The sequence below is a fragment of the Mytilus californianus genome, unplaced genomic scaffold (genome assembly GCF_021869535.1).
Source record: "Mytilus californianus isolate M0D057914Y unplaced genomic scaffold, xbMytCali1.0.p SCAF_3, whole genome shotgun sequence".
Lineage (NCBI taxonomy): Eukaryota > Metazoa > Mollusca > Bivalvia > Mytilida > Mytilidae > Mytilus > Mytilus californianus.
The window spans coordinates 60,122,506-60,145,434 of NW_026262679.1; the positions used below are offsets into that span (position 1 = coordinate 60,122,506).

Sequence of the window (22,929 nt, forward strand, 5' to 3'; positions counted from 1 at the left end):
TTTAGATTAATTAAGATTTTGAGTTGAAATTCGTGCTATCTTATATGAGTTCGTAATTAAATCTTCTATTGCGGAACAAGGACTTTTGCTCTGGATTCCGAAAAGAGGGCTCCGGGGTATGCGTACAAAAGATAAACAATGTTACAGTATACAAAACGCAACATAGAAGTTGAAATAAAGTTAGATGTGGTGTGATTGACAATGAGACAACTATCCACCAGAGTTTAAATGCAGTGGATGTAAGAAATCATATATAGGCAACCGTACAGCCTTCAACACACCATATAGGTTGCACTTTGTAAATACAGCTGTTTCTCAAACCACGCCTCTTTTGGGGAGATATTTAATATTCATAGGTATATTAATTTGTTAACGTACTGGTTCCCATTGATGATCTCTGTGTTTCATCTCATAGAGACATCACTTGGGAATGTAACCAGTATAGATAAACATGGTAGCGGCTAAATTTTAATTTCTTAGGAGGTCCAAAAATGGAGGTAAGGGTAGTATAGAATTTTAGTATAAGTTTAAACTCTTAGAAGTTCAGGGCATATAAATGTTGAAAATATGCCGCACAGCCCTATATTTTGACCTTTGAATAAAATAGTAGTGCATATAAACTTTCCGTTCTGGGATATTATTTTTCACGAAACTTCATAGTAAAAGTGTCACAGTTTTAGCCGCAAAGGGAGTTCCTATGGGAAATTGCATTGTCTGTATTTACAGAATTGCAACCTATATAGGGTTAAAAAATAGAACATACAGAATTTCACAAAATCTGGTTTATCTCAGAGATTTTAAAGAATTTAACTCAAATATGAAGTTTTATAAATATTTCATGAAGATTGAGAAAATCCTGGGCCTTAACTATGATGACTCAGCATAAATTCACAGTTTAAAGTATGCATGGTTTACTTAAAGCCCTGAATTCAAAATAAATTCATAATATATGCCTATTTGTAATTTAAATTGTTTAGAAGTGCTTATATTTACTCTTCGCAGTAATTGCAACTCATTGATCCTTCCTAAATATTTCTGGTGGGGTGTTTTTGTCCTGTCGATAACCCAAAAGTAAGCCGTAACGCCTAAATGTGCTTTTTTGTGACTGCGGCATAAAAAAGTACAAGCTAGAATTACAAAAAGACCTCAGTAAAACTTACAATAGTGTGTTCTATCCTAAATATGTAGTAAATATTTCACATTGCTAGAAACAGGGAAAAAAATTAGGAAATGTGAGGCCCCAGGGGCAAAAAACAGAGGAAAATGCCTACCCTTGAGTCATAAAACAGATAATTTAACTTGTAAATGCTATGATTTTTTTATTTTAAAGGTCTTTTATAAAGTAAACAATAACTGTGCTAGGAAGTTATGCAAAAATCAGATGTAAGCAGTCATTTCAATCAAACTTTTAGTGAATTTATGCACCAGACTGATATCTTCATAAATACAACTTTTGCAAATATGCCTTTGTTTAAACACTTCTAGGACATATATTAACTAACTTATGTTAGATATATGGTTAGGGATGATACTGTTGTGACAAGAATTCTAAACTGACCATTAGAGGTAGAAATTGTGAACTTTCATTGACAAATAGGCATACAGTAAGATGTGGACTGGAGACACAGGCAGGATTGGATACTTTGTATAATCTTGAATGTTGGAATGCTTAACTACTAAACAAAACATTTATAGTATTCTAAAATGCTTTCAAGTTGTTATCAGAATAGTTTCAAACAAGTTTTAGACAGTTCATGTCAGAAAACATGCACATAGGGTAAGCTGGCAATAATTAGAGTCTTGTTTTCAAAATCTTTAAAAAATTGAAACAGGGGTAGGGGTATAAAATGTACTGTAAAAGGAGACTTAGAGTATATGTAGTGATTTCTTTAAGGCTATAATTCTGATAAATAAGTATTGTTGTGAGAAAAAGTGTTTTTAGAGAGTTTTCTATTTGAATAAATGTTTGTATAGGTTGCACTTTGTAAATACAGCTGTTTCTCAAACCACGCCTCTTTTGGGGAGATATTTAATATTCATAGGTATATTAATTTGTTAACGTACTGGTTCCCATTGATGATCTCTGTGTTTCATCTCATAGAGACATCACTTGGGAATGTAACCAGTATAGATAAACATGGTAGCGGCTAAATTTTAATTCTTAGGAGGTCCAAAAATGGAGGTAAGGGTAGTATAGAATTTTAGTATAAGTTTAAACTCTTAGAAGTTCAGGGCATATAAATGTTGAAAATATGCCGCACAGCCCTATATTTTGACCTTTGAATAAAATAGTAGTGCATATAAACTTTCCGTTCTGGGATATTATTTTTCACGAAACTTCATAGTAAAAGTGTCACAGTTTTAGCCGCAAAGGGAGTTCCTATGGGAAATTGCATTGTCTGTATTTACAGAATTGCAACCTATAGTCAGCTATAAAAGGCCACCATGCACCATGTGAAAAAATTCAAACGAAAAAACAAACGGTCTTTTTTATATTTAAACAATCTACACAAAAAAAATGACACACATTTATACAAGGACAACAATTGAACTTCGTGCTCCTGACTTGGGGCAGGTACATAAAGAAAGTGCACGTGGCGGAGTTTAACATGTATGTGAGCGCTAAATCCTAACCTTACATCGGACTGTTACACTTGTGTAACAGCACAACACGAGAAAAAAATGTAAACTAGACAAAGTGATGCCCCGCACTCAACTCATTTAACCGCTTATACCCCAAAAATGACAAAAAAAAAAGTTCAATTATCTCCCAAAAGAGCAAAAGATAATAAAAAGAAAAACCCTGACCACATGCACACCTTCAATATATGTACAAACAGCCAGCAGAGCAAAAACTTCCTAGCATTCAAACTGTAGGAGGAGTTATCTGGAAACACTCTTCTTATGCAAGTAAATTTCCCGAAAAATTACAAAGTTCAACTATCTCCCAAAAGAGCAAATATTAATAAACATTAAACCCTGACCACATGCACACCTTCAATATATGTACAAACAGACAGTAAAGAGAAAACTTCAAAGGATTCAAACTGTAGGAGGAGTTATGCGGAATAACTATATACCCATAATGGGACGGACAGACGGACGGACAGATGGACAGGGGTAAAACAATATACCCCCCCCCCAAACTTTCAGTTGCGGTGGCATACAAAAGTTTCATTTGGCTGACTCAATAGATCGGTATGACTGGGTAATATAAATCCATCGGGGTGATCTCGGATGCTCCAGAAAGGCATACGCCGTGTTATTCGAGAAAGTTCAAACCCAGTGACTTGGTTTTATTTGGTAGTTCACATTCAAGAAAAAGATGACGGTATTATGGTTACGACCACTGGAACATGTCCGTCGTCACATGTGAAACAGATATTCCAAAAAGTTTATTTTTCAATTAGTGCGAGGTAGATCAGGGAATTCAATTGATTACAAATAAAAGATTGATATTTGTATAAGTTCAAATGATCATTTACGCTAAAAAAAAATCGGAGAATTCTTATTTTATAGTATTGATGCTTTGTCGCTAAGTCCGAGCCCCCTCCCCCCGTTTCCCTGTAACTTTAGTGTGAGTTGATTTGAAGCGGTTCATTTGTTAACATTAAAGTTCAAGTCATTTGATTTGTGTCGAGCCTGCGACATCAATGTAGCGGCAGTGAGACCCAACAAACCTATACTTCGTCGTCGATAGTGGCGTCGGCATCTCCATCTCAATTCTTTTGTTATTTCTATTGAGTTTAACATTTCATTATACATGTTACTAAACATGTATGTCATTATAATTTTGTACTTTTAGAATATCATACTGTATTTGTTTACCTCAACTATTGTATCTGTATTTATATTGTATGTTTCTCTGTAAACTTGTAATTAGTTTTTAGAGAATAAAGTATCTATCCATCTATCTATCTATCTATATATAGATCGTTAGTTTCTAGGTTTTTACATTTTTCATTTCGGGACCTTTTATAGCTTACTATAGGGTATGGGTTTTGCTTATTGTTGAAAACCATACAGTTTTGTTTTAGTTAAATAAAACCGAATTAAACTGTTTTGACATGATAAATTTGTAAACCTCCATGAAGTGTTTTAAAACTTGTATAGGAGTATAGGAGTTATTCTTCAATTTCAAGAAAAAGCATCTACAGAAAAACATTTTTTTTAATTTTGTTTTTACCGATAAATGTATAGATAAATGTACAGCCGATCAACATGACGCTTTTACACTTACAGCAGCAATATCAGGCGAGACATAGGGTTCCGTGGAATATTTTACAAATTTATTACAAAAATACTGCTTCCGTTTGAGAACTTAGGATAAAAACAACAAGACAAAGTGGTTTGGGGATATCCCAATTATGTAAGAAATACTGTAAACTCTTTAATACTTTTTTTCTAATTATTGTCTGACGGTTACCTTTTTCATGCTAAATAACTCTGAACAACCACTCCAGCTTTAATTTGAACTTTAACTCAATGGATAGCGATACCCATCCAAAGCACATTAAACAAATGAAATATTGAAATCTGTTTAAAAATAGAACATATTTTTTTCCGAATTGGTCACGTGGTTTTACCTCATCAAGTAATGGGATAACCACATCAAAGAATGACAGGACCACATCAAATAATGAAACAAACACATCATGTAGTGTAAAATCGTCAAATTTTGAAACATCATTAAGTAATGTTAAAACCATATAAAGAATAGGCAAATCATCATTACAAAATAACAAAACCACATCATGTAATGAAACAACTACATAACGTTAAGTCACATTCACATCAAGTAATGTTAAAACCACATTGACTAATGACACAACCACATTAAATAATGGTGAAACCACATCGAGTAATGACAAAACCATATTGAGTAATGACAAAACTATATCAAGTCAATACGAAACCATATCGTGTAATATCGAAATTTCATTAAGTAATGACTATTCCATATTGAGTTATATCAAAACATCATTACGTAATGTCAAAACCATATTAAGTAAAGACAAAATATCATCAAGTAATAATAAAACAACATAAAGTAATATCAGAGTTCCACATAAGACAGCTGAGGCGTTCCATACGCTACCCAAATTTGAACTTGATGTGAGTTTTTTGGTAATAAGCATTGAATGTAAGTCTCATAACATTTGGTTGAGGCTAACTTAAGTAAAGAACAGAAACTAAAAATTCAGCAATTTTACTATTAGTAAACACGCATAACTCTAGAACGGTTGTGTATAAGTTTTATAACATTTGGTTGAGACAAACCAAAGTTAGAGAACGGAAACAAAAAATTCAGCAATTTTTATGTTTATAAAGGGACATAACTCAAGAATGGTAAAAGTGTCACCACCAAATTTCATACTTACTCTGTATTATGTAGTAATAAGCATTGTGTATAAGTTTCATAACATTTGGTTGAGGCAAACTCAAGTTAGAAAACGGAAACAAAAAATTTGTACTTGATCTTAGCTTTGTGGTAATGAATATTGTGTATCGGTTTCATAATGTTTGGTTGGGGCAAACTTGAGTTACAGAATGGAAACTAAAAATTTTGCAATCTATCGATTTACAAAGGGGCATAACTCAATAATGGTTAAAGTGACACTACCCAAATTCAACTGGATCTGTGTTTTATCAGTGGAAGTCAAAATTAAACATTGCATTGTATAAAGCATTGATTGTAGTTGATTCAACTATAATCATGGACAAAGGAAAACTCCAATTTTTGTAAAAATTACTTGATATGTAGAAGAAAATAAAAATTTTGCAATTTTTCCATTTATAAAGAGGCATAACTCTAGAACAGTTAAAGTAATGCCACCAAAATTCAAACTTGATCTGTGTTTTGTGGTAATAAGCATTGTGTATAAGTTTCATAACATTTGGTTGAGGCAAACTTAAGTTAGAGAACAGAAACTAAAAATTTTGCAATTTTTCCATTTATAAAGGGGCATTACTCTAGAACGGTTCAAGTGACGCCACTAAAATTTAAACTTGATCTGTGTTTTGTGGTAATAAGCATTGTGTATAAGTTTCATAACATTTGGTTGAGGCAAACTCAAGTTAGAGAACGGAAACCAATTTAGGGACGTACCTAGGTACAGACGGACAAGGGTAAAACTTAATGCCCCCACCGCTACGGCGGGGGCATAAAAATAGTTATGTCTTCAACAGGCATATAATATAGAAACAGAAAACGTTATCAAAATAATTTGATAGTGGTTTTTTATAACAATTTGATATTGAAATCAAATCTTTGAATTTAATTCACCAATTAAATATTGTATGATTTGGAATGGAAGGGACTTGATAAATATTTGTTGTTATTGGCTTTGTAAAATCTTTTATTGCATTTCCTTTTTCCAAGAACAAGAATCAGTTTCAAATCATTATCACATCCCCTATTTTCAAGATATGCTAGATGCATTATCTTTTTTCATCAATCTGTTGCAGTATAAATATTTTTTTAGTTGTTCTTACTGTATCTCAAGCTGGAACTCTCCATCTGCTCCATATTTGTGTCTTGATTTTGTACCATCTTCCCATCTAACCTGTACAAAAATGAAAATATTTTGTACTTAAACAATTTTCATTAGGGGCTGTAAAATATTATTTCCACCAACATTATTGAAAGGTACAAGTATTGCAATGCGGTACTTGATATTGTTTTGTTGTTCTATGAATTTGAAGTGTACATATTCAAATCTAAGATCTCATAAACTTTGCATATTTTAAATAAACTGTTGACACAGAGATATGTCTCGCCTGTCCACATAAAATTCAGAAAAAGACAATCTGATGGACAGCAACATTGCTTATTAATTCAAAGTCGATGGACCATGTTGTGGTCAGGGCCTAGAAATGGTCAACAAACTTACACAAGTAGTCACAAGTAGTTCTTATCAAAATGACTTAAGCAGAAAACTTAACATTAAAAATTGCTTATTAATTCAAAGTCACTGGACCATGACCTAGGGGGTAGGGCCTCAAAATAGTCGTCTAACAGATATTTACTGATAGTAATGCAACTTCATACATAAAATCATTGATCTATCACAATCAGATCCTATCAAACCAACTTTAGCAGAAAACTTAACACTGAAAATTGCTTATTAATTCAAAGTCACTGGACGATGTCCTAGGGGGCAGGGCCTCAAAATAGTTGTCAAACTGATATGTACTGATAGTAATGCGACCTCATACAAAATATCCTTGATTTATTACAAGAAGATCCTATCAAATTAACTAAAGCAGAAAACTTAACACTGAAAATTGCTTATTTATTCAAAGTATCTGGACAATGACTTATGGGGCAGGGCCTCAAAATAGCTGTCAAACTGATATGTACTGATAGTAATGCAACTTCATATTAAATATCAATGATCTATCACAAGTAGTTCCTATCAAACTAACTTAAGCAGAAAACTTAACATTGAAAATTGCTAGTTAATTCAAAGTTGCTGGACCATGACCTAGGGGGCAGGGCCTCAAAATAGTCGTCAAACTGATATGTACTGATAGTTATGCGACTTCGTACAAAATATCATTGATCTATCACAAGAAGAACCTATCAAACTAACTTAAGCAGAAAACTGAACATTGAAAATTGCTAATTAATTCAAAGTCATTGGACCTTGACTTAGGGGGCAGGGCCTCAAAATAGTCTTCAAACTGATATGCACTGATAGTAATGCAACTTCCTATTAAATATCAATGATCTATCACAAGTAGTTCCTATTAAACTAACTTTAGCAGAAAACTTAACATTGAAAATTGCTAGTAAATTCAAAGTTGCTGGACCATGACCTAGGGGACAGGGCCTCGAAATAGTCCTCAAATTGATATGTACTGATAGTAATGCAACTTTATATTAAATATCAATGATCTATCACAAGTAATTCCTATCAAACTAACTTAAGCAGAAAACTTAACAATTGTTGACACCACAACCGCCCCAGCCGTCACTGTCGCCGGAAAAGCAATCCCTATGTCTCGCTTTCCCCGACTATTGTCGCAGGCGAGACAAAAAACAGGCCTTAGGGAAGTTTTAGCACCATGCAAAATTTCCAAAGTATAGTTGGGGCTACAGTAGAGTACCCCTTTAGGTCACAAGGTGACCTTTAAAATTGAATCTAGTCCCCCAGTCACTTTAAAGCAAATATAAGAAAGTTAGTTTCAAAGACTTAGATGTCACAGGTCATTTTAAATGAGATTTCAGGTCACAAGCTCACCCCCAAAAGATTACAGGGCAGATTTTACCATGTTGGAACCACATAGTTTGGCTGAAAGGAGTCAATCAAATTTTTCAAATGATATTTTGTTTGTGCCATTTATAAACCATAGTACTAGCACTGGGTGGGTTGAGTAATAACATATTTTTAGTTCTGCTTGTACCCGAAAATATGTACATATTCTTGTCCAATCCCAGCAGCCAATAATTTGTAACTATTTTAATTGTGCTTTTCCCAATTTAGATGTTAGTTCCCTTTTTTTCTTTTGTTTTTTGCTCATGGCAAGAGATAAATATTTCAAGTTATCTGATCTATTGACAAATGTATCATACATAGACACAATGTAGGGTAGCTATCTTTGCTTCCATGACATAAATATCGCAGACTCAACAAAAATTGTAAGTAGGCTAACCAATTGAATCAAGTTGTGTTTTAGCCATATCTTGAACTAATTGGAATGATTTGATAATTTCCCACAAAATCAATTCTTAATCCTCCACATATTCATGTTCCTGTCCCAAATCAGGAACTTCTTCAGTGGTTGTCTTATATTTTTTGTTATTTGCAGAATTTGGTGTTCATGGCAGATTTTTGAATGTTTTGATTAAATTATTCACAACTTTTATAGAATCTGGACGTATGTAGCTTGACATAATGCATAAACACTCATCTACAGGTGAAGACTGTATGTTGCTCTTTAGATCTCTTTTAGTTATTTCTGTCTTTAGTTTGATGTCTCACTGACGAATAACCCACATCTTCTTTTTTCATAAATGTCCATGTAATGTCTCAACTAAGCCATATCACATTTTATTTCATTTTCATTCAATATTTTTCTTTTTTGTTGTATTCTATACTTACATCAACAAATCCAGAGTTTGTTACTCTAAACACTATTCCTTTTCTCTGAGGTTTTCCTAAAATTAAATGAAACTATATAGGTCTTTCATTTACATGACATACCAAGTTTTGGCATAATACTTATTTGTTTTATGATTTACAAATGTGATGATTTTCCTTTTCTCTTCTTAGTTTCTTTTACAGCAAACATTCATGAACTAACTTTGTCATTTACACACTGAAAAAAGAAAAAGCCCCCCTCCCCTCCCTAAAAATAACAAACAAAAGGAAAGGGAAGAACCAACTCAAAATAGTTTTTACTCATAAAGAAGCACAAAAAAGTTTTTACATGTCAAAGATTAGTTGTTCAACCCCGCATTTATTGTTTCAAACAATACCGACTGCCAAGAAATTGTATGAATGTATAAAAAATTTGGTGTTAAACCAATCATTCAATAAGAATGTACACACTAATCTCATTAAGGAAATGGCTTTACATCCTAAGTCACAGTTACTTTATAATTATAAATTAACTGTTAACAAAACTTTGAATTTTTTGAAATACTAAGGACTTTCTAACCCTGGAATAGATTACCTGTATTAGCAAAGCCTTTCAGAATTTTCGGTCTTCAATTTATTTTTTTGCTCTTCAACTTTGTAGTTTGTTTGGCCTTTTAACTTTTCTGATTTGAGCGTCACTGATGAGTCTTTTCTAGTTTGCACGTGCATCTGGTGTTCAAATTCTAAGCCTGGTATCTATGATGAAATTATTTACCTATTTCACAAACAAATACTCCAACTTCAATCAGCTGATCCTCCTTTAACTGACGTGGTACACTGACTAGTTTCACATCCTCTTTGTCACCATTCACATAGTGATAAAAGTTAATTAATCCATTGTCTAATTGAACCTTTATCCAACCTGTAATAAAATCACTTAAGATTTTTAATCTAGTCTTTAAGTCATTTACAGCAAAGGGTCTTTTTTTTATTATCAATTTCTTACACATTAAAGAATCCACCAGTAAGTAATGTTATTTTCATTTTGATTCCAAAACAATGTAATAACATGGTTATGTAAATTCGGAAAAAATACATTTGTCCAGCAAACTATATTTAATATTACAAAGAATAGTCTAACTGACCAATGAAAAATGGAGAACCATTAAACCACACGTTAACTTTATAATTTTTTTTATTTTCAATGGTCTTTAAAAGTTACAGTCAGCTAAGAATTAGAGAAAACTGTTCAGGCCTGGAGTAGTTTTTCCTGATTCTTTAGATTGATGCTATCTTTGCTGCCGGAAGACTTACCATCAGGGAGGTTCTGTACAGTTGTTCCATATTGTAAAGGTTCAGATGTGGCTTCTCCTGATAATATCTGTACTCTGCTACCAAGAGAGGGTAAATTGTCATGTTCCTCATCATCAAGTTCTTTGGAAGTGTGAATGATTTCTGTTATATGACTCTACAAATAAAATGTGAAAAAAGGAAAAATTTTTAATAGCCGAATGAAATATTCAAGATTGTTTGACATTTTTGCGTTTATTAACTATCATCAATGTACAGGGCTTGACATTACCATTTGTTTGATTGTCTGAGACAAGTGAAAATAAGCATTCAACAAGTGAAATCAACATATTAGTTGTCCGATGGGACAAGTGAAAAATCATCAAATTAGAACTAATCCCATTATTAACCCACAATTGTTTATATTAGTTCCAAAGTGTTACATAACGTTATCATCAATTTAAATACATTGATAGTTTTGCCAACATCTGATATTTAATTGGCTTTCTTTGACAATTTTATTGTTGGTAAACATGTTCTAAAAGGCGCAATAGTTTATTAATTTACATTTCCTTAGTTTTTATTCCACTAGCGTAAGTCTATTACATGATCAATTACATCATCTTTTTTCGTTTTTGTCTCAGATTTAACAATTATTATTAACAGCCTGGAATAATAACAGATGTCAATTTGCGGTAAAAATACTGACATGAAGCACGTTTTTGGATTTCTTTTTCACAGCTAATGAATAAGTTTGATGATGATAGGATTCAGCTAGTGTAACCAGAACATGACCAGAAAAGACAAATGCTAGGAGTCCAAAGTTGTACATCAACTTATAAATGTCACAATAGGTACATGAAAGGATAGCTTTATCTCATCTGAGAGTCTACTATTTGGGAAAGTGAGTTTAGAAGTCGGACAAGTTGATTTTCTTGGATGTTCTTCATATGAAGTCTTTTAAGTGACAAATTATAAAGGAAAGAACCAATGTATTCAAAACACATGGAAGTAATAACTTGCATCAATTTATTGTTTCTAGACATCAAATGTTGAAATAAATAAAAAAAACAGATTCCAACAATCTAGAAAATAAATCTCTACAGTTGTAAACCCAACCTTGGTCTACTTTGGACCGACAGTAACCTTTTCTAAAGTTGGGTTTCCGTTTGGCTGAATTGGATGTATTAATATGCAGCCATGTCCAGTTGGAGACTGGGGACATTAAATCTGATGCCTTTTGTAAAGTAAATGCAATGCTCTCTGTACTTTGAAGAACTCTTGCTTCTGCTCTTTGAAGATTTCTGCACCTATCCAACATACCACTGTTTTACAAGTGGCAGTCCAAATTTCCTGCCTGTCATCCTACCTTGCAAAATCTTTCTGTTGTATTAATTTTTAATAGGTTCTCATCCTGAATATTCATGAAATAATTGCCACTGGATGTTAGGTAAGCAACTACCAATCAATCTACAATTGTAATTTTATTGTCAACCATGTCTCTAGCACAGTTCAATGAAAAAAACCGGCAACTTTTGATGACAGACATAAAGCATCTATGTATAAACACTTACAATATCGTCTGAGTCTAGACCAGATTCATGTTGATTTACTTCTCTTTGTATATATTCTGCATACATTTTAGTGTTTCCTGTTTCATGGCATTTTTGAATCACATTACCAGTAACAACCTAACAATAGAAATAATCCATGATCAAGCTTAAATTTCAAATAGACACTTGCTTTTTTACTTTATGCTAGCAATAATTTATTGTACAAGGTCTATGCATTTAATAATTTTGCATTATTGTCTTATATTGAAGATTCACAACAATTAATGCACACATTAAATTATTAACAACACCTATTCACATCAAATTCTGAATTAACAATATTAACAACACCTAATCATCAAACTCTGAATTAACAGTATTAATAACACATAATCACATTAAGTTATAAATCAGCCTAATCATCAAACTGAATTTACAGTATTATCAACATCTAGTGTAAGATCTGATAATGACCTTGCTTCAACTTTGTGAAGAGCAACAATAAAAGCACTGTTGTTTTGGTTTTTTATTGGACATTTTATGACTTTGTGTCATGATTTGATACACTATATCCTTTCTTGTCCATTCTGATAAAGGATGGTCTGGATGGGGTCCTTCAGTTCTGTATTCTCTAAATATCTTGGTCATTTTTCTCCATTCTTAATATTTTTTGCCTTTTATTCTGTGTTCTCTATGTTTAAGCACCCCATTTTGCTCTATAATTTTTTTTTTGCCATTTTTTTTGTACTCATGGTCCATTATTCTCTATTCTGTAAACCCCATCCAGACCCTCATAAAGTGTTTTTTCACTGACCTGGTAATGAAAGTATTTCTTTATAAATCTAACATCCTCCATGTCTATCAACTTTCCGCCTCCCATTTTTGCCATATCTTGCAGAAACATCTGAAACAAATAAACATGATGACAAATAAAATAAATGGGGAATGTGTCCATGGGACACAGATGATGCCACCGCTTGCATATCATATAAAGTTATAAAGGTACATAACTGAAGAACGGTAAAAGTGACGCTACCCAAATTTGTTCTTGATCTGAGTTTTGTAGTAATAAGTATTGTGTATAAGTTTCATAACATTTGGTAGAGGCAAACTTAAGTTAGAGAACGGAAACGAAAAATTCAGCAATTTTTCCTTTTGTAAAGGGCATAACTCTAAAACAGTAAAAGTGACACCACCAAAATTCAAACTTGATCTGTGTTTTGTGGTGATAAGCATTGTGTATAAGTTTCATAACATTTGGTTGAGGCTAACTTAAGAAAGATAACGTAAACGAAAAATTCAGCAATTTTTCCATTTGTAAAGGGGCATAACTCTAGAACGGTTAAAGTGACACCACCAAAATTCAAACTTGATCTGTACTTTGTGGTAATTAGCATTGTGTATAAGTTTCATAACATTTGGTTGAGGCAAACTTAAGTTAGAGAACGGAAACAAAAAATTCAGCAATTTTTCCATTTGTAAAGGGGCATAACTCTAGAACGGTTAAAGTGACGCCTCCAAAATTCAAACTTGATCTGTGTTTTGTGGTGATAAGCATTGTGTATAAGTTTCATAACATTTGGTTGAGGCTAACTTAAGTTAGAGAATGGAAACCAACCTTGGGACGTACAGACGTAAGAATGGACAAGGGTAAAACTTAATGCCATAATGCCCCCAACGGCGGGGACGGCGGGGACATAAAAACCTTTTTTTTCCATTTTATTCAAATTTTCTTGTACAATCTTTCTGTTTTCTCTGGCCAAAATCAGTTTTAAATGAAATACAAGTGGATATATGTTCTCGAAAAATGTGATATAGGCTCTAATTTATATCCTGCTCATTCATTGAAGAGTGCTTGGCAAAGTCAATCTTTTGATTGGAAATTATGCAGATAGAAAACTAAAATAAGATGTTATAAGATGTCATTATGAAAGAATTACTACTTGAAAATTTCAATCTAGACAGTTATTTTAAGGAGGAATTGCAGATACAAGATGACAACCCATATGCCGCCATACATATAGCATAGTCAATGTTTTCCTATTGGGAGTCCCAAAACTCATTTAAATGATAAACAATGTCTAAAGTACTGAAGATTTTCTTAAAGTTTCATTTAAATCTAATCACCAGTTTAAGAGAAGTTGCAGACTAAGTGTTGATGAATGTTTGGGTGAACAATACACAAATATCTGGATGAACCAATGCACAAACAACCACAACAGTCACTGTATACCCCCATCAATAACCAGGGGTTAAAACAAGTAATTTGTTTCATGAGAATGCTTTATGAAAGATCACACAGAGAAGTTTGGTTCAATGACCATTTGAAAGTTTACAGACAGAATGATGAATGAGGGCTCTTAGCCACTTATGCCCATCAGGAAAAAAGACTTAAAACATAAACAACTTACCCTATTCACATGACTTCCAACAGGAACAGTAAACAGTGTATATCCTTGGTGATGTAACTGCTCAACCATAACTTTCACTCTCTCTCCTATCTAAATAAAACAACAGATTTTTTAACTTTTTTAAAGGTTAAGTCATTTGGTCTGTGAAGGATAGTTGTCTCATTTGAAATCATACCATATCTCTTTTTTTTGTTTTTAAATATCTACATTTGACTCTGACTGAATTAAAGTAAATAAGAAGAAAATAACAAACAAACTTTTAGGTGTCAGACCTCTAATTCAAAATCCCTATATATTCAACCATTTTTTTCAATTTTTCACAGCTCTCTTAATATTTTACCTTAGGTTTAACTTCATGAAAACCATGCATATCCTGAATTATGCTTGTATCAACTTTCTACATGCTAATTTTCAACCAATGTTTAAAATTTTATAGTGATACTTGATGTTCGGGATTTCCCTACAACTAAAAATAGCATGTTCCGTTACTGAAAATTTTCATTAGAATACTATCGATCATATCTACCCTAAAATTATTTTGAAAGTTCATGCACAAGTAAATTTGGGCTCAAAATGATCAAAATATATTTCTCAATCAGAAAAAGTTACATTCGTGTAACTTCATTAGTTAGTTTAAGTAAAAAACAACATCAAAAGCACTATTTTTTGTGTATTAGTAGGGCTTTATTTACATATTTTCTAAATTGAAGTGGGTTAATTGATGGTCTGACATCTTTACCTCAGGTGGCTTTGGTGCATACTCTGATAATATGTCATTCATTTGTGAATCATCTGTAGGTCTTCCATCAGAAAAAACCACAATTCTTGATGGTACAATATATCCTCCCATAGACATAGGCCCTCCTAAAAAAAACAACAAAAATCACTGTCTTCATAAAATGCTTGGAGCAGCTACTTGTAAACTATCAGTGTACTTATCTTTGTCACTTTCATTTTTAAAACAGTTTCTTAATTCTATTAAATTCTTACTTTTATATGTATTACCCAAACTTTAAACTTATTTGTAATGGAAAACAGAAAAAAAACATGAAATTGCTGCCTAGCGATGAATAATTAATGTCTGTGAAGAACCACATTCAGATACTTAGTTATATATATAGTACGCCTTTTATGAATTAACGTATGTAAGGCCAAAAAGGGTAGCTTTCAGTGGATTAAGTATGTTAATGAGTAAGTCATGGCTATATATGATTTGTAATATTAATGGGGTATGACAGTCAAAGTTTAATTGCTGAACAATGAAACTTAACTGTATTTTTCATGAATTAAATTGTGGAGTGCATACTACAACAAAACATCACTTATTTTCAGAAAACACATGGATCTGATTTTTTTGGAAGAATTTGTTTTTATGATACACGTACATGTAAAGCATTTGTTATGCCAAGAGATTTTCAGTAAGGTTTACAGACCAGAAAGCGATTTATGTGTTATTTAATAATGTTTCCCCCTGAAAAAAACAGGTTCTCCATTTAATAGACGACTTGGTCATGAAGAAAGGGAGAGAAATGCGGACAGGGTCTCCCTTTAACATAACATTTTTAGGTATGTGTGACCTATATATCTGTATTAAATTTAGGTTTTGGTATTTCTAGAAATTTCAAAGTGGTTGATAAGATATTCCAAATATTGCCTATTGTTTATAGACCTCTTTACTTCCATTTTGTCGCTCCCCTCGGGCATTCATTTGCTTTAAGGAAACCATGTTTTAACTTAAGGTTAGGTTTAGAAGTTTGACTAAGTGTTCTGTTAAGGTATGGGTTAGAGTTGATAGTGGAATAGCTCAAAAAATGTCCAGTTTATGCAATCTTCTAAAAAATAACAAAGCTAACCCACTCAATGATTACCATTCAGACATATTACAATGCTAGTTTTTGCCAAAATATGGAAGCCAAAACCCCTGCCTCCCCATTAAGTCTTTTGTTAAAGAAAGCAATATACAAAAAAATTAATAATTTCATGTAAAAAAAAAAATGTCTACGACTTTACCTTTCTCTTTGAGTGCAATACTGCATAAAGCTAAAGCTGTATGTAATGCTGATGTTCCTCTAGGTTTCAATTTACCTACAAAATAATCTATGTTAGCATTATATGGTTAAGATTATGAGAAAGTTTCAATAAATTGTAATGAGCCTGAGGGATTCAAGATGAGTTGCAGATACAAAATGGTCTCCCCCAAGTGAACTGTAGTGTACAGATATGAATAAGTCCATGTCATCGTTAACCCCATACATCATTCAGATGAAGAAATGAAATAGGAAGTGCAAAAGTACATCTTGTGATTAAGAATCTTTGAATGTGTCATATAATTCTGAAAAGCAGGGCAGGAGCAGTTATTGATACAAAAAGGTACCCCCAAATGTGTACTATAGTTGGCAGATCTAGATATGACTAAGTCAAAGTCATCAAAAAAAAAGTAAACCCTATAAATATTTCAGATGAATAAATAAAATGGGAAGTGCAAAAGTACATCTTGTGATTAATAAGAATCTACAGAAGCAGGACTTTGGGAGGTCCTTTCCTACCCTCCTAGATAAATTTTACTGAATAGCCATAATAAATACTTACAAATCTTAGTCACTAGATCACTGTAATCCATTGTTAAAGGTGAAAGTATTTCAGTCTGAGAACCAAATACTACAATTCCTATGTTCTCATACAATTCTCTGTTGAGTGATAACTCCTCTGCATCTAGGTATAATAAAAGGTTTTAAAACAACTGATTCAAGTTATTTTTTCTTTCCTCATTATGCATATGTAAACAAAACTTATTGCTGTGTTTTTATCTCCTATTATATACCTTTTTTATTTAACTACTGTGGATTCATTTATTTTCGTGGGTATCAATTTTCGTGGATAGAGAAAAAAAGACGTTTCGTGATATACGTAAATTCGTGGATTGCTGATTACAAAAAAAAAAATCAGATACGTAATTCGTGGATTTCTTTTTGATTTAGGAGATCATATAACCTCCTTGGTTTGATCAATAATAAAACAAAGAAAAAAGAAGGAATTCATTGGAAAAGTTTTGAATTGTCAAAATCCTCGCTTGGTCATTCTAGGTTAAAGTGTTCATTGAAAACTTCTATTACAATAATGGACAGAGACAAATAATTATTTGTTTGTTTTTACAATTTATAAATTCTTGTCGGAATTTTATAAGGCATTCAAAACTCTATGATTGAAAGCTCATTTCCCTAATCAGATATAATAAACAGTCATATAAGTAAAAGGTGTGAAAATAAATGTTCATGTCATAAACAATATTACCTACGGGCAATATCCCCGTACTTAATCCTATTGATTTTTTAATCACCAGTAAACCAAACTATGACACGATAATTAAGAACTTGCAGTTATTTTCCATGAAAAGTTTTAATCAATTTTAAAATGTAAATTATCACTGATATTCGATATATTTATTATTGATTTAACCAAAATACTTGTATCTTCTTTCAATAAAAACTTGTGTTATGTTACAATGTTTATCGCTAGTCAACACTATACTAGAACTACATAACATAACCGGAAATAAACATCCGACTCCATACACATTTCTCAAGATTATTCTTCGTTGAATTCTTAAATTCGTGGTTCGCTGTGACCCACGAAAATTGGTATACCACGAATAAAAATGAATCCACAGTAATGCTTTTCTTGTCGATTCTTTTAACTGGATTTGATTGTTTTTAATTGTTCTGATAGGGACATTAGGTTAATATTTTAGGGTAATGGTTGTGTAATCACATGGCTGGTTTAGATCTGGTAAAATTGTGTGTGTCTGTCCTAAGTCAGAAGCCTTGTAGCTGGTTGCCATATAGTACTCTATAATTGTGGTAGACTGTTTGTAAAATAGTAAATATTCTGATCTTATGTTGGTCTTTGTAGACTAGCTAAACAACTTGTGTTTTACTTGAGGGTCATTTACTGTTGACTAAATGGTATGATTACCTACTCACTGTGTGAACTCTGGTTGCTCTTTTTTGATTGATTGATTGATTGATTGATTGATTGTGGTTTGCTTTACATCCAGATACAATATCTCAAGTGTATTGAGGAAGATTTTCATGGTTTTTTTGTAACATATTAATTGGTGATCTGTTTCATTGACAATTATTCCTAAACATTTTTTTTATTCATAATGAAATGTACCATACATATACTGGTAACTATAAACTACCCAATCTATTTATAATGTATTCATTCTTTATGTGTAAATTGCTATGTTGAGTGTTAAAGTTCCCACAAATGCAATTACTATTTACACTGTTAGCTCAATACTGTTTTTTTTTTTGAGTACTTAAGAACCTTCTGTTATTTCTGGTGCTCTATTTTTAGGTTTCAGCATAGTGTTTTGTGGACTTTTTCCTATCATCTTTTAATTTTTTGGCAAAAGTGTTGTCAGACCTTTTCAACTAGTAACTCTATTAAGGGGTAACAGAACACCTAAGGGAGTTAACTCTTTAAAAATCAGCTGAATGTTTTAATCACATCTATTTGTACAAAGAAATCAAGCTTCTCAATGATCAAAATGAGTGTTTTTCAAATTGCTATATAGCCAACAAAATTATTCCTGTAAATTGTATGGTTCTTTTTTTTTGAAATTTCCATATTTTTGTCAGCAGGTCAAAGTAAATATTTTGTCAAAATTTGAAGAAAATTAAACAAGCCAATTTTATTTTAGTCAAAGTGTTGGGTACCCCCTTAATTGCTTCCTTGATATCTTCTTGTGTTTGTTTAAAATTTTGAAAATATCAATTCTACAAGAGGTCATAACTGGTAATAGTTACCATTCAGGAAATCTATTAGCACAGATATTAACTGGTCAAATGCTTTGCCTTCTGTACTTTGAGATATATCTAAACAGAGTATTGTATCTATACCACCATCAGATGTATCAGGGACATTACTCTTTGCATCTGTAAAAAAAAATCAACAATCATAAAAGGAGTTATCTCTCCTGAAAAAATAACAAATATATCTAAATAATATACAATTATAGTAGAAGAAATATAGATTCAACCACTGCATCAAGTGTGTTACGATATTTCTCCACTCGAGACAGTTTAATTTTGAAAATTTAGAATGTAAGGCTTGCCAAGCTTTTTAAATATCTAAAATTTTAAAACTGTTGAGAGTGGAGAAATATCGTAATACACGACATATAGTGGTGGAATCTGTTTCTCTAATGATTTTTAGATGATATCTGTACAAAGTTTATCCTTCCTTTTCAAAGATTTGCAGCAAGTTGTGTTCTTTATATGTGACGTCATCAGGCATGGTCACCTTTTTTCATGACGTCACAATAGGAACTTCAGAAGAAATCAAGAAAATTTGACATCATAATTGAATTCGACCAATCCTTTGGTCATTTTTTCACACCAATCGAGATATATGAAAATAGCATGAAAATTAGAGAAATTACTCTTTTAACCTATTAATACAACAGTGAATTCATTGATGAATTATTTCAGAATCAAATCATTCAACCAAGGAAATTAGTGTCATGCGTTCACAATAAGAGGCAAGTGCTAACACATTATTAGTTTTTAACAATTGCATTTTGCATGTTTGTTTTACTTGTCTGCTGCTATGTCAAATGACTCTTCAGGTGCTCCCACTTCAATTCCAATTTTTATGGTCCTGGCTATAGCTATTTGTGATTTTAGACCAATGTGTCTGTGCAAAAACATTTATTCTATATTAATTTAATTTTTGAAAATGTTTCTCCATTTTGACACAAGATCACATGACAGGAAGTTTTATTGCAGCAATATTGTCAGAAGATTTTTCAAGGCCATATTAAACAGACCCTAATCGACAATTGTACCTTTTTAGATCTGTTTGAGCTATTTATCTCTAGCAAACGAATAACTGATCTATATCACCATAGTAACTATTGCATTTCAACCACCATGTTCACTATTATTTCACATGTAAATTACTACAGATATATTTTAATAGGTTTAATGTTCTTAACTAACTTTAGTAAATATCACAAAACATAAAAGTGTTCACCAGTTTTCTTCCCAGTTATCAATTCTTTGTAAATTTCATGAAGAGATATTTGGTCTTGAAAGCTTATGTATAGCTCATGTACACATTAAGAGAAATCAGTTAAAGTTGGCTGCTTTATATAAGCAAATTGATATCAATTCTTTCATCAATGTTTCAATAGCTTTGACAAATTGCAAGAAAATTAGGTAACACTTGTTTGGGTTTGGGTGTAAAATTCAACATCAGTCAAATAAACCATAACTTTTACCTTGTAATGCCTTAACCAAAATTTTAAGAATAGTTTCAGTCATTGGAAGGTCAGCAAATCTCCTCAGTTCATTTGCTTCTAATATAACTCCTTCATCTACAAAAACAAGATCAAAATCGAAATAAAGAATTTTAAATCAAATAAAATGCTTCGCTGGGCGCAGCTTGATACGACCGCAGAGGTCGAACCCTGAACAGTTGGGGCAAGTATGGACACAACATTCAAGCTTGATACAGCTCTGAATTTGGATTGTGATTAAATATTTGACACAGCATAGGTTTCTGACACAGAAAGAATGTGGTCTAAGAACTTCAATTTTTTTAATTTACCTATTATGGTCCAATGTCCAAAATCAAAATACATGGTTAGATTCAGCATATCAAAGAACCCCATATATTCAATTTTTGTTGAAATCAAACAAAGTTTAATTTTGGACCCCAACTTGGACAAACTTGAAAACTGGTCCCATAATCAAAAATCTAAACACATGTTTAGATTCAGCATATCAAAGTACCCCAAGAATTCATTTTTTGTTAAAATCAAACTAAGTTTAATTTTGGACCCTTTGGACCTTAATGTAGACCAATTTAAATAAACTGCTTCGCTGAGCGCAGCTAGATACGCCCGCAGAGGTCCAACCCTGAACAGTTGGGGCAAAAATGGACACAATATTCAAGCTTGATTCAGGTATGAATTTGGATTGTAATTAAATATTTGACATATTATAGGTTTCTGAATAAATGTAGTCAAAGAACTTGAAATTGGTTATATGAATTGAATTTATATTCAATTAAATATTTCTTGCTGTTCTGCAATACTTAGTATATTTGTTGTCAGACTATAAACAAATAAAGTTCAATTAATTCTCAATGTCATATCAGAAATTTATGAAAAATAAAAAGGGAGCTTACATCAATAGATATAAACAATTCACCAAAGTTTCATGAGAATTGGTGACAGCATTTTTGAGTTATTGTCAGAAAACTGGAAAATCACCCCTTTTTTTAACGAATAAAACCCCATAACTCAGAAATGTAAAATGTAAAATTTATAAAAATCTAAAGGGAGCTTACATCAATACATAAAAACAATTCACCAAAGTTTCATAAGAATTGCTGAAAGCATTTTTGATTTTTTGTCCGAAAACTGGAAAATCCCCCCTTTTTTTATGAATAAAACCCTGTAACTCGGAAATGTAAAATCTAAAATTTATAAAAATCAAAAGGGAGCTCATGTCAATAGATATAAACAATTCACCACAATTTCTTGCAAGTTGGTGAAAGCATTCTTGACTTATTGTCCGAAAACTGGAAAATCCCCCTTTTTTTAATGAATAAAACCCCATAACTCGGAAACTTAAAATCTAAATTTTATAAAAAACGAAAGGGAGCTCACGTCAATAGATATAAACAATTCACCAAAGTTTTATGCAAATTGGTGAGTGCATTTTTGAGTTAATGTCCGACATGTTGACGACGGACGGACAGACGGACGGACAGACGGACAACGGTATACCATAATACGTCCCGTAAACGGGCGTATAAAAACGGGACCCAAAATTAAAAATCTAAAAACACGGTTAGATTTGGCATATCAAAGAACCCCAATAATTCAATTTTTGATGAAATCAAACAAAGTTTGATTTTGGACCCTTTTGACCTCAATATGAACCAATTTGATAGCGGGCCCACAAATAAAAAATCTAAATACAAGGTAAGATTCAGCATATCAAAGAACCCCATATATTCAATTTTTGTTGAAATCAAACAAAGTTTAATTTTGGACCCCAATTTGGACCAACTTGAAAACTTGGCCAAAAATCTAAAATCTAAATACATGTTTAGATTCAGCATATCAAAGAACCCCATATATTCAATTTTTGTTGAAATCAAACAGTTTAATTTTGTTGGACCCCAACTTGGACCAACTTGAAAACTGGGCTCATAATCAAAAATCTAAACACATGTTTAGATTCAGCATATCAAAGAACCCCAAAAATTCAATTTTTGTTAAAATCAAACTAAGTTTAATTTTGGACCCTTTGGACCTTAATGTAGACCAATTTAAAAAACGGGACTCAAAATTAAAAATCTAAATACACGGTTAGATTTGGCATATCAAAGAACCCCAATAATTCAATTTTTGATGAAATCAAACAAAGTTTCATTTTGGACCCTTTTGACCTCAATATGAACCAATTTGATAGCGGGCCCACAAATAAAAAATCTAAATACACGGTAAGATTCAGCATATCAAAGAACCCCATATATTCAATTTTTGTTGAAATCAAACAAAGTTTAATT

General features: G+C 32.2%; 1 protein-coding gene across 2 annotated transcripts in view; it reads right to left on the bottom strand.

Moving 5' to 3' along the window:
* Nucleotides 1-22,929, bottom strand: part of LOC127733065 (uncharacterized) — a 51,963-nt gene that overhangs the window by 9,910 nt on the left and 19,124 nt on the right. For both annotated transcript variants that reach the window (XM_052242332.1, XM_052242331.1), the window contains exons 7-18: nt 20,627-20,722; nt 19,152-19,280; nt 16,930-17,052; nt 16,351-16,425; nt 15,080-15,204; nt 14,341-14,430; nt 12,744-12,833; nt 11,951-12,067; nt 10,401-10,554; nt 9,862-10,008; nt 9,108-9,163; nt 6,496-6,566 (exon numbers count right to left, since the gene is read on the bottom strand). In XM_052242332.1, the coding sequence (XP_052098292.1) occupies nt 6,496-6,566; nt 9,108-9,163; nt 9,862-10,008; nt 10,401-10,554; nt 11,951-12,067; nt 12,744-12,833; nt 14,341-14,430; nt 15,080-15,204; nt 16,351-16,425; nt 16,930-17,052; nt 19,152-19,280; nt 20,627-20,722 (1,273 nt within the window). The remainder of the gene's footprint in view (nt 1-6,495; nt 6,567-9,107; nt 9,164-9,861; nt 10,009-10,400; nt 10,555-11,950; nt 12,068-12,743; nt 12,834-14,340; nt 14,431-15,079; nt 15,205-16,350; nt 16,426-16,929; nt 17,053-19,151; nt 19,281-20,626; nt 20,723-22,929) is intronic.